Source organism: Parus major, chromosome 2 (assembly GCF_001522545.3).
Source record: "Parus major isolate Abel chromosome 2, Parus_major1.1, whole genome shotgun sequence".
In the NCBI taxonomy this organism is placed as follows: Eukaryota; Metazoa; Chordata; class Aves; order Passeriformes; family Paridae; genus Parus; species Parus major.
Window position 1 is genome coordinate 66434256 of NC_031769.1, and position 14158 is coordinate 66448413.

Here is a 14158-nt window from a genome sequence, read left to right on the forward strand (position 1 = left end):
CAAAGCTCCAGGGCGCGGAGCCTCCCCCCCTTCAGCCGGTCCTTACTCGGGCGGTCGCTGCTCAGGCTCGGCCGCGGCGGCCATTTTGAACTTCCGAACTCCTTCGCTGCCGCCGCCGCTGGTTGGGGGCGGGGGGAGACGCGGGGCCGGAAGTGAACCCCGCGCGCGGGGCCGGGAGCGCGGCGGAGGCTCCGCCCCCCCGCCTCTGTGGGCGGCCGAGGGGAGGCGGCGGCGGCGGCGGCGCTGGCGGGAGTGGATTCGGACAGAAGGGGTCTGGCCGGGAGTCAGCGGGGTTGAGTGAGGTATTGCGAGCGAGCTCTTCGCCGTGAGGGCCCTGAGACACCGGAATGCGTTTCCCAGGGAAGCTGTGGATGCCCCAGCCTTGGGAGCGTTCAAGTCTGGTTTGGTCGCAGCTCTGAGCAGCCTGGTCCAGTGGAAGGGTATCCCTGCGCGTGGCAGGGGGTTGGAACTGGGTGATTTTTAAGGTCCCTTCCGACCCAAGCCGTTCTGTAATTCCATGATTCTGTTGAAAGGCGCTTAATTTGCCTTTCCAGGCTCGGCCTGGCTGTGCCGGGCTGCAGGGAAAGGATCGGTGCGGTTCGGGGCCGGGGCCGGGGCTGTGTCCGGGTGCGCTGCTGTGGCTCCTGGGCTGGAGGGTGTAGGTTTCTCGCCAGCGTTTCGCATTTTAAAATGAGTATTAGATTTAAGATCATTGCTGCATGTCTGCTAACAGGGGCTGTTGTAAACTTAGCAGAGAAATGCCCTAACGTTGCTAAGCTGCATTTCATTTTTAATTTCAACAGGTGGTTTGAGCAGTCATTTATGGCATAATTTTTCTCATGCAGGACCCTCACTTCTTGCAGATGGTCGTAAAATCTGCAGACATCCCTAGGGCTGGAATCTGAATCTGAATGTCATTGCTCCCCAGACTTTGGCTGAGACACTCGAAATCATGAAGTGGATTTTAACTCTTTGTTTTTTGTCTTTTCACAGATTCACAGACTGTTGGACTAAGTTGGAAGGGATCCACAAGGATCCTCGAGTAAAACAGATTTACTCTTAAGTAAATGTCCCGTAGAGGGATAGAACCCACCACCTTAGTGTTACTAGCACCATGTTCTAACCAACTGCAACTACAGAAAAGTAACAAATTTAACTACTAGTACTGATATGTTCTGTCAATGAATCCGCACGTCACCGTGAGGACGTCACAGCATCCCAGCTGTATGCTGCTCTGCTTCAGGATTTTTAAGCCCAAATTGCCTGGTCTGGTGGAAATATTTCTGATGGAGATATGTTAATGCAAGCTCTGCCATTTCACAAGCAGGATCAAAAGTAAGATCAGGATGCACCTGGTTCAAATGCGTGAAACTGATATGTTGTGTGGAATTTCAGGCTGCCCTGAAATGGACCATGGTAAAAATGAATTATGTAGCATTAGAGATGAAAAGAATGAAAAGAATGAAAGCAAAGAAAACCTTGCAAAAAGTTACTGTCTTGTTGCCTGTGTATCAGATACCTTAAAATAAGAGTCCTTGCTGTTGTGACATGATCTCAAGCATAATCCTTGTGCATCTCACTCCTGCGAAAGGAACACCTTGTTTGGAGAAGTAGAAGATTATTTTCAATTTGAGGAACCCTGCAGTGACTTCCATATTCCAAGAGAAAGGACAGCTAAGCCCAGTCTGTGCTTCTTAGCATCTGTCATGTTTTCACTGTTAGAACCCAGATGTTTGCTGGGGAAATTAAAAGCCCCTAAAGCTCAGTCAAGGTGTAAACATCACAGGAAAATCAGTTGAAAGCTGGATCTAAAAGCTCTATTCGCCCTGTGGAAGATGCTTGTGCCTTAAAGTTGGGTTCTGAGAGAAAGCAGCATTTCTGAATGTGTGGGATGTAGCATTAGAGCTGAATGATGCTGAGAAAATCCATTTAAAGGATCATGACATGGATCATGACTTTAAATGTGTTTGTTGTCACAAGACAGAGTAGATCTTAATGGAAAATCACTGAAAATCACACATGTGGATAAAAGAAACCTACCAGTGCTTCATCTGTGAAAGTGCTTTTATATCACTTTATAAAGTGCCTGGAAAGTGTGCAGAAACATCCATCAGAGGAAACCTCATCTCAGTGCACATCATCTGAAACTGAGCAGATAAGCAATTTTCATGTAGCTTGCTTGGCAGTACCAGGATACAGTTATGTGCCCACACAGTGATTTTACCAGTAAGTCAGGTTTTATTTTTCACTCTCATCCAGTTGCCTCCTCAGGTTAAACTTATCACTGCAAATAACTTTCTTTGGTCAATGCAAAATTTGTCGGAGCCTTTCAGTATGAGCTATAAATACTATCATCAGAAGCTACTATAAAACATCTTCATGCTGTTTTGAGCAAAGAAAACATAAGAACGGTAAAAATTCTAAAAATATGTTATAAATGTTCACCTACTGATGATGTTCCTTTTTCAAAATCCTTTCTCATTTCATATTTTGGATTTTGAATATTTTTATGAGTAGTTAACAGTCATATTCCAACAATTTTAATATTGGTGTCTTTTTAATGACTCTTAACATTACTCAGAAGGTACTTCTATCAAGGTGAATGTCTTTTATCTCTACATTTCATGATATTTCTAGTACTTAAATAGTATCTCCATTTATAAAATGAAAGACCTTGACTAGTGTAATCTGTCTCCTAAATCACAAAAGGACACTGTTCCAGTATTCTATTTCTGTTCCCCTTTGCATTAACTATAAATGACACTTTTGTACCGATTATACATTTTTCCTCATTGCTTAAATGATGCCTCTGTTTGTAGTTTCAAGTGCTATGCCATCCATAAAATGGATCCATCTGCATCCAAATGCATCCATAAATGCATTTAGTGCTCACCTTCATGTCTGTAGGTAAAAATCTGGAATGATTGTGTACAAAGGTAGTCTGTGAATTTTTCTGTTTAACCATTCAGTATTGCAGGTGGTTGCAGTGATTAATTGACTTTAGCAAGGTTTCCCTGGCTGCTGCTGGGAAATAAACCAAATTCTTGCTTTGTGGGTTGAACTACTGATTTGGTTCTGATTTCTCAGTATGGCTGAATAAAAGAACAGGTCACGGTGAAATAAGGTGATGGCTCCTCACGGGTGTGCTCTGGAGTTTGCGGCAGTGGTCAGGTAAGGAAACAGACAAGGAATGTGGAGGGACAGAGCACCCTGTGGTTTCAGCCAGGCATCTGTGTCATTATGTAATTAGATTATGAAGGGTTTTGATTGAAAGGTTTAGATTGGATTACATGTTATGCTGTCTAGTTTTGATGCCTTTGTTGTCTTTGTGATACACGGGCTTGTTCTGAGGTTTTTACTGCTTGACAGGGCAGGAGATAGAATTTTTTAAAAGGTTATCGCACAATTTCTGGAGAAGAAGTAATTGAGAAAATGGTAATTTTTAGAACTGAAAGAAAACCAGGTTTTTTATTTGCTTCACAGTAACTTACAGTGTCCCCTTAGTTATGACTGTAAGCCAAGAACAAGGCTGCAGTCCAGTATAACATTTCTCTAAGGGGGTAGGAAGCAAAGCACATGGAAAGACAATTGAAATTCACAGTATTTCAAAATAGAGATGACTGCAGCAGTGAAAAAAATTATGAGTGCTTATACAGACTATTGTTTTTTTAAGTGAAAGGAGAACTGCTTTTTATTAACAAATTATAAATTGTCTCTTGAATGAGTAATCTCATTCCTTTTGGGTGGGAGGCGTGGGAATGAAAAATCCATCTTCCTTACAACTGTAGTGAGAAAACCTGGGACTGGGTTTTCTGAGATGCTCTTTTGACAATTTCCATTATGTCTGGGGGTGATGAATTTTAAAGATTATAACTTACTATTCATTGTTATGTTAATATGCAGAAAGTTTACTTAATTTTAGCTTCCTAGTGAAAAATCTGATAGGTTAAATACTTAATTTTTTAAGCTCTTGGAAATATTGTGGAATTTTAAATATTTTATATTTTTTGTGAACATTACTTACATTTTTTGTGATAAATATGAGCAAAGGAAACCTTTTAAATATTTGTTTAACACCATGGTAATTTCTATACCTTTTTAAGGTGCAGAAGAAACAATAAAGTAACTAAGAAATCTTCAACTTGCTAATGTTTTTCAGATGTTTTAATCCATTATAGGAAGCTTTACTGTAAAATTATAAGGAACTGTTGTCTGCTGATTTATTGTGCTTGTGGAGCTGATACAATGAGAGCCTTTCTGCTGGCTATGGGGATGGTTTTTGAAATAGTTTTAAACACAGCTTCTTAGCACTAAGCTTGTGTTTAACTTAGTGTTGAGTTCTCACTGGAATCGCTAACGTTATTTGGTACAATAATGCTTGTTGTAGCTTTTAACCTACTTGAAAGCCTAACTGGTTAGTGGAAAGCAACATACAAAGTGAATCTTAAATCTTAGAAAAAGAGTTCAGAAGTCACTGGGAAGCTGAGTGATTTTATATTTAAAGCTTTACAAGAGAGGGTTAGTGGTCTTGACTGCATTTCCCTTTAAACAGGAATCCTCTGTGCAACCTCCTACCACTACTTTCTCCAGACCAAATTTAGACTGTCAGCAGATGTGCTTAGAATAAAATGGACACGTAAAGTGTATTGTATCTGTCACTAAAAATACTCCTTTGAAGCTTGGGTGTTCTAATGTATCTGTTTCTTCAATATTTTTCATGTGCTTCATAATTCATAACAAAATAACTTCACTGAAAGTGCATATTTTGCTAACTCATTTTTAATTGTGGTTTGAAATCTTTGAGAGCTGCTTGTATCATGTTTTGGTTAGTTTTGGTTTTTGTTCTGGTTTGACACTGTGAATGCACTAAGCATTCTTAGAGCTGAGCTAACCTTGGATTTGCTCATGGAGTCCCCATGGTCAAATTATGTCTTCATAATCAATAACTGCTCTTTGTTCTTAAATGCTGTGCATCTCAGCCAGATTTGGCCTCATATTGCTTAAATAACCACAAAATACTTTAAAACTACATAGGAGTTAAGTTTGAGCATTTATATTAATAATCTTAATGTGGATAAATTTCTTCTATTTTAAATTAACGTATTTGCTCTTGTTTTAAGCTGTTGTTACAAACTATGGCTTTTAATACAACAAAGGGATGGCTCAAACTCTGCAAGCATCTGTGCCAAGAACAGATGCTGTTTCTAACTGTACTGAATAGAAGATGCAAGATTTTTTTGCAATTATTTTTCTTTTTTTCTCTTTCAGTGCTAACTATTCACTTAATAAAAGTGTACGTACAAGTAAATTTATTTTAATTGACAGAAAAAGGTGTTAAAACTCATCAAGATAGATTAGAATGGTGGTTTGAAGGGCTGGGAGGAAGGATTAGGGACTTCTTAGAGTTTGCTTGAAGGCACTAAACAAGGATCCCCATCTTTCCAAGGTAGTAGGTGGGCTGGGATGTGGCAGCTGCATTGAGCTTGCAGCTCAGCAACTCTTATGTAGGTAAAGAAGCCAGCATTCAGTGCAGGAAATCTGGATGGCAGGACATGATTAGATGCTTGGGTTTTGAATACATACTAAGTTGTTTTGAGTTTCTGATGGGCTCATTTTGGAAATTGATAATTGCTTGGTTGGATAACTAGCTGTTAGTTCAAAAGGAAATTCTGCCTTGTTAAGTTAGTAGCAGCAAGTCTATCTTCTTTTGTCAAGTGTTGCTTCATCTCAGTGAAGCTTAATTTCCATTTGCAAGAGGTAGAGATCCTTGCTTCATACAAGGAAGGCTATTAATTTTGTTTGTTGTGTTACTAAACTGGGGTGGGCATTCTATACTGTGGGAAATATCAAGGATGCTTCATGTCTGAAGCTTTTCTGGCTTGAACTTTATGCCCGTGTGATTAGAATAACATGAAAATTGTAATACTCTTCATGATGACCATCCAGCTTCAATATTCAATTTAGATCTATTTTAACCCAAGGGTTTAGTCTCTTTCTGATTTCTTTTTGGACATTTAATTATGTCAGACATGCAAATCAACCAAAATGATTCTGATCAGCCAAGTTTCTAGAATGCATATGGGGAAAACTTTCTGTTCATGTTTTCAAGTGGAGCCTGCAAGACTGTGTATACCTTTTATTTAAGAAGTCCTAATAGTACATGCCTTGCAGGAAATATATAAGCATTTTTCAGGTGATGTCATCTATTAGAACATCTGAAAGGCCACACTCCTGATGGAAAATCAGTTGAGATTTGGCCTTTTCAGTGCTTCTGAAAAATGCAATGAACAATGACAATACCTTTCTGCAGGAAGCTAATTCTGACACACTTTTTCAGGGAGGCAGGGACAGGAGCTTGGAGAACTTGCCAGTTTCCTTTGGCACCTGGCTTGCAATGGTTTTTGATTCTTTTGTAGACAGCATGTAAAATGTGGTGGGTACTGAAGACCAGTGAAGCAGGGAAACCTGTGAGCTGTTGCCAGAGGTAAAGATGAGATTAGGAGATGAATTTAAGCAGGATTTGTCATATTAGGAAAAGTGATAATGAGTCATGGTAAAGTGGGAAAATAGTAAAATAATGGGGAGTCTCAGAAAATGAGAATAACCTGTGCCACAGTTTGGTTTGAAGTGAACAGAAGGATTTAGTCTCAGACATGTGAACCAGCATTAAAATAAGAAGGGTACACAATCACTTCTATTTACTTTTGCTGCCATTACTCAAATAACAATTAGTTCAAGTATCCAGAGAGTTTTGGTGTGTGCATGTGTGTGTATATATATATATATATATATATATATATAATTCCCCATTATGAAACCTGGCATTGATGTTTTAGAATGTTAGGTATTTTGATTCCAAAAATGAAACCTAAAACTTGTTGAATGTTGAAAAGAGAGCAAAACAACAAAAACAACAACAGTATTTTAAGAGAACTCTCAATACGGGTCAAAAAGCCAAGCACTTATCTGTGTGGGTGGGTACACTTGCAAAATCTTGCTTTATTTGCCTGTATACAAATTTCTTCTCCCAGTAATCCTTCTGAAATTCAGTGTGTGGAATGGGTAGTGTTTCATTAGACTCACTTTATTCTTTAAAGAGCAGAGTAAATAACACAAAAAGCAATGAGATTAAGGCTACAAAGGCAGCTTTGATTTTGGCAATTCAACTTTCATTTTGGCAATACCTATTTTTTATTTCTTGTCTTAGCAAACTTAATGAGTTGAGACTTTGTTTGAGTTTTTTAATACAGCTTTTATTTTGTGTTGTGGGAAATATGTTGGGAATTTACCTTAATGTACTACAATAAATGACCAGAATGCTATCTTCTTTAGCAGTATGTACTGTACTGAGTTACTACTTACTTACTACTGTAAGTTCTACATTGCTATACACTATGTATGTGCCATACAGTACATGGCTATATAAAAGTTCATATATTTCTTCCTTAGGTCCTGTGACATACAGACCCTTTAGAGTTATGGGCTTCAGCTCCATCACAACATCCATACATGTGTTGGTGGTGTCTTGACTGAACCACACTGGTGTACTTTGAATTGGAGACTCAGGTAAGTGTTTATTTATGCTTGAATACAGCAAATGGAAAAAGCAGTAAGATTCTTAGATATTTTTTAATCTGTATGTGGTCACAAAACTGGAAATTTATCCTCCCTTATCTCTTAGTCACTAGAGACTCCAGAATCCAGCAGTATTTGTAATCTAATGCCTGCTGTATCATCCCATTAAAAGCAATGGGCAATTTAGTAAAAAAGGCTCAGTGACACTGGGTGAGGAAAAAAATCTTTGATTTTTTCTTTCTGTAAACAGCAGTCTGTTAAAATGTCTCACATTATCAAGTTCTGCTTTTTACAAATTATCTTTGGAGTTGTTACAGCTGTTTTGAGATTGATATATAACAACATCAGCTTTTATATCTTGTTTGTAAGCTTTTGGGAGTGTAGTGAAAGGTATTTTGGTAGTTTGTTGCTAGTATAAAAGCATTAATAGATATACTATGTCAGGACCAAACATTTGAGTCAAATTTAGTTATTCTGTACCAAATGATACTTGCATGGTTGAAAGTATTTAATTTACTCTGAAACAAGCACTGGATATCTTCTCAATCATGTAATGGGCTTTGTCCTTTCCTAGTTTTACAAAGTATGATATATATTTAAAAGTATATGCAGCACTGTATTTCTTAAGGTTTTATCTTGGTTTGACATTTCACTGATCTTTGCATTAGTCTTAACAACATAATTAGCATTTTATGTTATTTTAGCAATTTTTGGATATTCATAACATAAAGAAAGTCAATTCTTTGCAGCACAGTAGCTGTATTACGTAAAAAGATTGGTTGTTCTTTATCTACATGTATTAGGATCACTGGAAGTTTGCCTGAGGAAACTTAGAAAAGACAGGAATGTTAGAAATGTGCATTGTATGATAAAGCTTTTATATGAAAAATACATTGTAATCTGGTAAAATTAAGGGATTCAGATCAAATGAGAAACCTGAAAATCATGTTTCTCCTTAATGCATTGTCATTTTTAAAAAGAAAGGGGTATTTATTGTCATGCAGGTGTGTCAAACGCAGTAGTAACTTTTCAAATGCTGTCATTTTTATGATTGTAATTTGTGCTTACCCAATTATCTAATTTTGTTTTTATCTTTCATTGTGTTGAGCAGCACTTCAGCAATTTTATAATGCAAGTGTGCATCCAATAATGATAATCTGTACTTGCAAGATATGTGTGAATGGTAGTTGATCATTTCTATAAATCACTTGCCTATTCATTGTATTTGCTGTGTACACAAGAATAAAGAAGGGCAGCTCTTCAAAATTACTTATCTTTAACTTGCTTCTCATTTTGTCCTACAGGTTAAAAAAAACCCAAACAATACAACAAATGAACAAACAAAAACCAACTCAAACAAACAACTTTTCATGGGAAGCTCTATTTTATGTGTGTTTCACAAACAGCACAGAATGAGGAGCAAGATTTATTTTCTCAACAGCTTTTTCTTTCTTCACCTGGAAGCTTCATATCTGACTTTTAAGTCTTTCCATCACTGATGGTATTATAAAATACTGGTATAGTGTATTTTGGGTTTCTTTTTTAATTGGTTTGCTTAGTTTATGTCTTAAATGGCAATCCAGAGAAGAGTTGAAGGAGCATATGGAAAATTACAGAATTGCTAGCGCCCTTTTTTTCTTCATTTCAGGATCAAGTATTCAAAACCAGACATCAGTTGAGTGGACATCACAAACAAATCCATCATGAAGAAGCACCAAACCCACAAATGAAAGAGAGGAAGAGAAGAACGAAGTCTGAAGATAATCCTGTGTTTCAACACAAAAGCAGCTTGAAAGTAGAATTCAAGCTAATTTAAATGCAGTATCTACATACCTACACAGTAGGTATGATCTGTATTACAGCAAAACTTTCTGTTTTATTTCTTAATTGCAGAATATTTTGTAATGTGGCATGTTTATTTATTTGCTGATTTACTTACATATTTTTGTAAGGAAGTTGCTCTTAGATAGCCTGAACAAAAATAAAAATAGCTACCTTCTACTTGGTTTGTGATAGTAGCAGTCTTTGGAATAAATTAAGTATGTGCTGGTCAAAAGGTGCAGCTAAGATTTTCTGCTATAGTTTGTCCCACACAATAACAAAGCACAGCCACTGAAATAAGCTCTTTCAGGAGCCAAAAGAAGTGCTGTGGGACTTCTTGGAATGGTGCAAGTTAACTAGGTGAAAAAACAGCTTCTAGTCATGGCTGCATTTTTAAGAGGAGTACTAACTGAAGCATCAATTTTATCAGTTAGTATAAAATTATACTTATCTGGACTTGTAAGAGTTAACACCAAGACTTTGCCTGGCCTCAAGTGCATCCTTTCTTCCAAAGAGATTTTGAGAAGGCATTTGATGCAGCTGCCTGTCCGTGAGTTGACATTACAAAATATTCTGATAGCTTTTTTAATACTTAAGTAGAGAAGCTTGAGTACATCTCTTTCTCTAGGTTTCTTCTAAGTATGTGCATTTGGCTTAGGGTGTTTTCTCTTTTTTGTTGTTGTTTATGGCTATACATGTCTCTTACATTATCTGAAAACATTTCTGCAATAGTTTAACTAAAGAAATCACTTTCTTAATTTCACAGTTGTGTATCATAAATTAATTCAAATCGTCGAAGATTTTTTCCCCAAAGACTTCTTTATCTCACTATTTTCCAGGACTTAAATAATTGTCTATACTGAATCTGGCTTTCTTCATTTGAAGTTGTTACTGCTCATGTGGAAAGAAATAAATACATGTTTTAGTCACTCTCTGATATTAGAATAATAAAAAGAATCCAAAAATGGAATTTGGGTTTGGTTAGTCAAAGGCCTAATTGCTTGAAGTGAGCTAGAGCATTTTTGTTAGTAAGTTGGGAGCAGATCAATGTGCTGATGATGTACCTTGCACATAGGCTTCTGTCTTCTGGCCTTTTTTAAAGTGGTCAGTTAACACAGCTCATCAGTGCTTTGTTAACTCAGAAGTAAAAGGTTAAGCACTTTACATTGTTACATCGTTACAACTGTGACTTGTGAAACAGTGGAGTAGGGAAATCCAAATTTTGTCTGAGGTTACATTTGAAATGAGACATATGATGTAGGCACTACAGCTCTTTTGAAAGAAAAAGGAACTTTTATGGACTGGGTCTCTGGAGCTCTCCCTGGAACCATGGACATTAAGAATTTATTTGAACTTTTCATACCTACTTCTGACTCGAGCTTTGCTTGATTTTTGTACAGCAAAACAAACTTCATGTCAACACTGTTCCTTTCCTACAGCCCCTCTGAGGTGCAAACTCGTAAAACTGGCAGGAGCTGTATTCGCTGCCTGCAGCTGTCTTGTAATTCTTTCCACTAAAGGCCCTGTCCCCACAGTAGAACAGGATCTGTTGGGAATCACAGCCAGCTCAGTGGTGTGTCCAGCGGCACAGATGGAATAGCTGATGGCAGAAGGCGTAAGGATAACCCTGCTGTGCTGACTGTGACTCTGAGAGCACGGGCTGTGCCCTGCACAGAGCTCCAGAGTGCCAGAGCAAGCTGCCTCATTTCCTTTCATCGCACAGTTGTCTCTCGTTATGCCCAGATTAACAGATGCACATGGGAAGTGTGTTTTAGAGTCTATTCATACTGTAAAACTTAAAGGAATTCCTTTAAACGGAGAAAGATCTGCTGTCAGGAGGTTACCAGCAAAGTGTTGGAAGCTGGACTGGGAAATCCAGCTGTTTTCCTGGCTGTCCTGTGGCGCTTTGTTTGCTTTCCACCAGGAGGGGGCAGCAGATGAACAAGATCACACGGGCTGTTTTCTGCTTTTCAAACGCTTCCAGTGTCCCTCTCTGCCTGTGGGTCCTTGCAGGGACTCCTTACCGATATGAGAGTTTAAAATTATGGTTCCTGTTTGCTACAAGGATAGCTGGAATGTATGAATCAGAAGTCTTCATTCTGTTCAGTATTAAGGAATAGAATTTATTTATTAAAATCTACCTCAAGTTTATAAAGAGGGCAGTTCTTTATTGAGACTTAAGATTTTTATGACTATGGCATTAGGTGTATATATATTTTAAAGGATAAAATAACCAAGCAACGCTAGCCCATCAGCTCATTAATGTTACCTAAGTCTTGCTGAACATCTTTCAAATACTTATTTTTGTATTTTAAGTTGCATATTACAATTCGAAATAATGTTCTCACAGCCATTTTCTCCCATCAAAAAACAAAACTGAGAATACACTAAATCTAGTGATGCTTTTAATTCATGTGTAATAAATGTGTTCACGTACAAGGATGGCCTATGCGTTCTGCTGGCAGAGCATGGGAGTTAAAGGCCTCAATTCACATGTAGTGCTAGTGGTGCTAAACAATAGAACCAAATTTTATTGCCTTATTTCAGCCACAAAGTGCAGTCTTATCATCTAAAAGTTTATGGACGTGTACCATATTGGGAGTATAGTGGGGACTTTTTTAAAACTGTTTGGCAAGTAGTGATTATAATCTGCTATTGTGAACTTCTTGAAAGTGTGTGGCTATAGTTCTGTTTAAGGTGCAGATGAAGTTAACAAAAAGCCACAGAGAGAGGGCAGTCCAGTCCTTTTAGCTGCTAAGTTTTATCCAGTAGTTCATATAAAGAAAGGAAAACCATGGTGGCTTCTGTGAGTATCAGCTGCCAGTGTTCAGAAGCTAACTGGGAAGAATGAAACTAATTCCTAACAGGACTGATTAACTGATATACTTGTCTTGATGATTTTCATTAAAATTGTGTTGTAATGTGTGTGGGATCTTTATGGAGCCTAAAACTTTATCAAGTGACATGATTTATTTTTTTTTCTTTTGTGGTGATTTTCCTCTTTAAAGATTACAAATGTTTAAGAGAAGAGGAAATAATTTCAAAGATTTATTCAGAATGGCACAACTTGCCTTTCAGAGCTGGCTTTCATCTTGAATCCCACTGTTTAAATCACAGATTTTTCCATATAGTCCCCATGGTTCTACTGAGGTCACTGATTTAGCACCTTCTATGCATCAAACACTTAAACAACTCCCCTGAGTACTTAAGTTCCCTCATGTAAGTTCAGGGCTTTTATTCTATGACCAAACTAAGCTTTAATTTTCTGGTGCAGGAAATCCACACAAATAACTGGGGATTAAATTCCCCTTTTCCTCTTTCTTGTTTTGAATACTGTTGCATAAAATAGCAACTGTATGATTCACTCTTGCTTTGTGTAGTAATTAGCAGGAGGATTTTAAAAGTAGAAGTCTTGAGTATATATAGTATAAACTAATACCATAATATTCTAAAATACCTCGTTTTCAGAATAGCTGGACTTGAATTGCCTTCACAAATATGTCATGAAAATAGCTCTGATTTCCTTATAGAGTGTTTAAAGAATGAGTAATCCTGTTTATTGCATCTAATACATGAGTACAATACATGTATTTGGGAATGAGTATTGACTCAGGTATTAATTACTTGCAGTGTTTTGAAAGGACATTGTTTCCTTTTGCTGAGTGCTGGTCAATAATCTAGATAGATGTGTAAGCACCTTTTAAACCTGTTATAGTTGGTTTTCACAGGACAAGGATTTTAAACTTCTATGCTTGTATTTCTCTCTTTGAAAAAGTGTGTTAAAGATGTGACTTATAGACATTATAAGCATTATAGACTTGTGTTGAATTTTTGAACAGCCAATGCTTCCTCTGTTGTTCCTGAGGAACCCCTAAGCATGGTGAGAGGGATAATACAGAAAATTTGGGATAGCAGATCTGTAATCTGCATCAACCTTTTCAAATGTTGTACCATTTCCCTTCCCAGAATCTTCTCTTTGTATATTAGTACATTTGTAATTTTCATGTGGAGGGTTTTTTCCCTTTTTAAATAAATTTCACTTGCAGGCCTGAAAGAGTAACAGGTCATATAGCAGAGACAAGAAATTTCAAGAAAGCTTTGGTGGACCATTCAAACATCAGAACAGAACAGTCCAATATGATCATGTTGCATTGTGCAGAATTGGCTGCTAGGAAATTAATTCAACACAGCAGATGATGTCATTTTGGGAATGTAAATAAATAATTGAAAGATAGTAAACTAGAAACTGAAGTATTTCATTGTAAACAGGTGTGATAGGAATCTTTGTCTTCTTATCTTTCCCATAGTGGTATTAGTCTTTCCTAACTAATACCTTTAATACTCATGATAAAAGGCATAAAAAGCCTAAATTAACATTGTAACTGAGAAATGTAATCCCTTCACACCACTTACACAGGAAGTCTAGATGATGATTTTCCAGCTGTGACAAGCTTCATTTCCTTTCTGACAGGAAGTATTCCTAATAGTTAGTTCTGCAGAAACACACAAGAATGCGTGCTGGCATCACAGCCCTTCATTACCAGCACTGGGAGCAGGGAACAAGGTCTCTCTGACACAGCAGGTGCAAACACATACAGGTGGATTGCATGGATGTCCTCTTCATGTTACAAATTCCATAAATTGCTCAGGGAGGAAAAAAAAGTACTCTTCTGTTGAGTATTAAGTGCTGTGTAAGAGTGATTATTTTGTGACATGAAAAGGATTTCTAGAAAAAAGTGATATTTTTTCCCTACTGGTAGTT

At 37.6% G+C, this 14158-nt stretch overlaps 1 protein-coding gene and 1 long non-coding RNA gene across 8 annotated transcripts in view; one reads left to right on the forward strand and one right to left on the reverse strand.

Annotated features, from left to right (window-relative positions):
* The window catches only part of PRPF4B (pre-mRNA processing factor 4B), a 25088-nt gene extending 24934 nt beyond the window's left edge, over positions 1 to 154 (reverse strand). For all 5 annotated transcript variants that reach the window (XR_004495986.1, XR_004495984.1, XR_004495985.1 and 2 more), the window contains exon 1: positions 47 to 154. Coding sequence is in view for 1 of the 5 variants with exons in the window: in XM_015618215.2 (XP_015473701.2) it covers positions 47 to 84 (38 nt within the window). In the remaining 4 variants the exon portion in view is untranslated. The remainder of the gene's footprint in view (positions 1 to 46) is intronic.
* Positions 1 to 11788, forward strand: part of LOC107200145 — a 12446-nt gene extending 658 nt beyond the window's left edge. Inside the window, exons 1-4 of one of the 3 annotated variants that reach the window (XR_004495987.1) lie at positions 206 to 302; positions 994 to 2226; positions 7450 to 7566; positions 8687 to 11788. This is a non-coding gene — a long non-coding RNA (uncharacterized LOC107200145). Of the gene's footprint in view, positions 1 to 205; positions 303 to 993; positions 2227 to 7449; positions 7567 to 8686 lie in introns of those variants that run through there. The other 2 variants (XR_004495988.1, XR_004495989.1) reach the window with 2 other exon arrangements.
* Positions 11789 to 14158: the final 2370 nt, after the last annotated feature.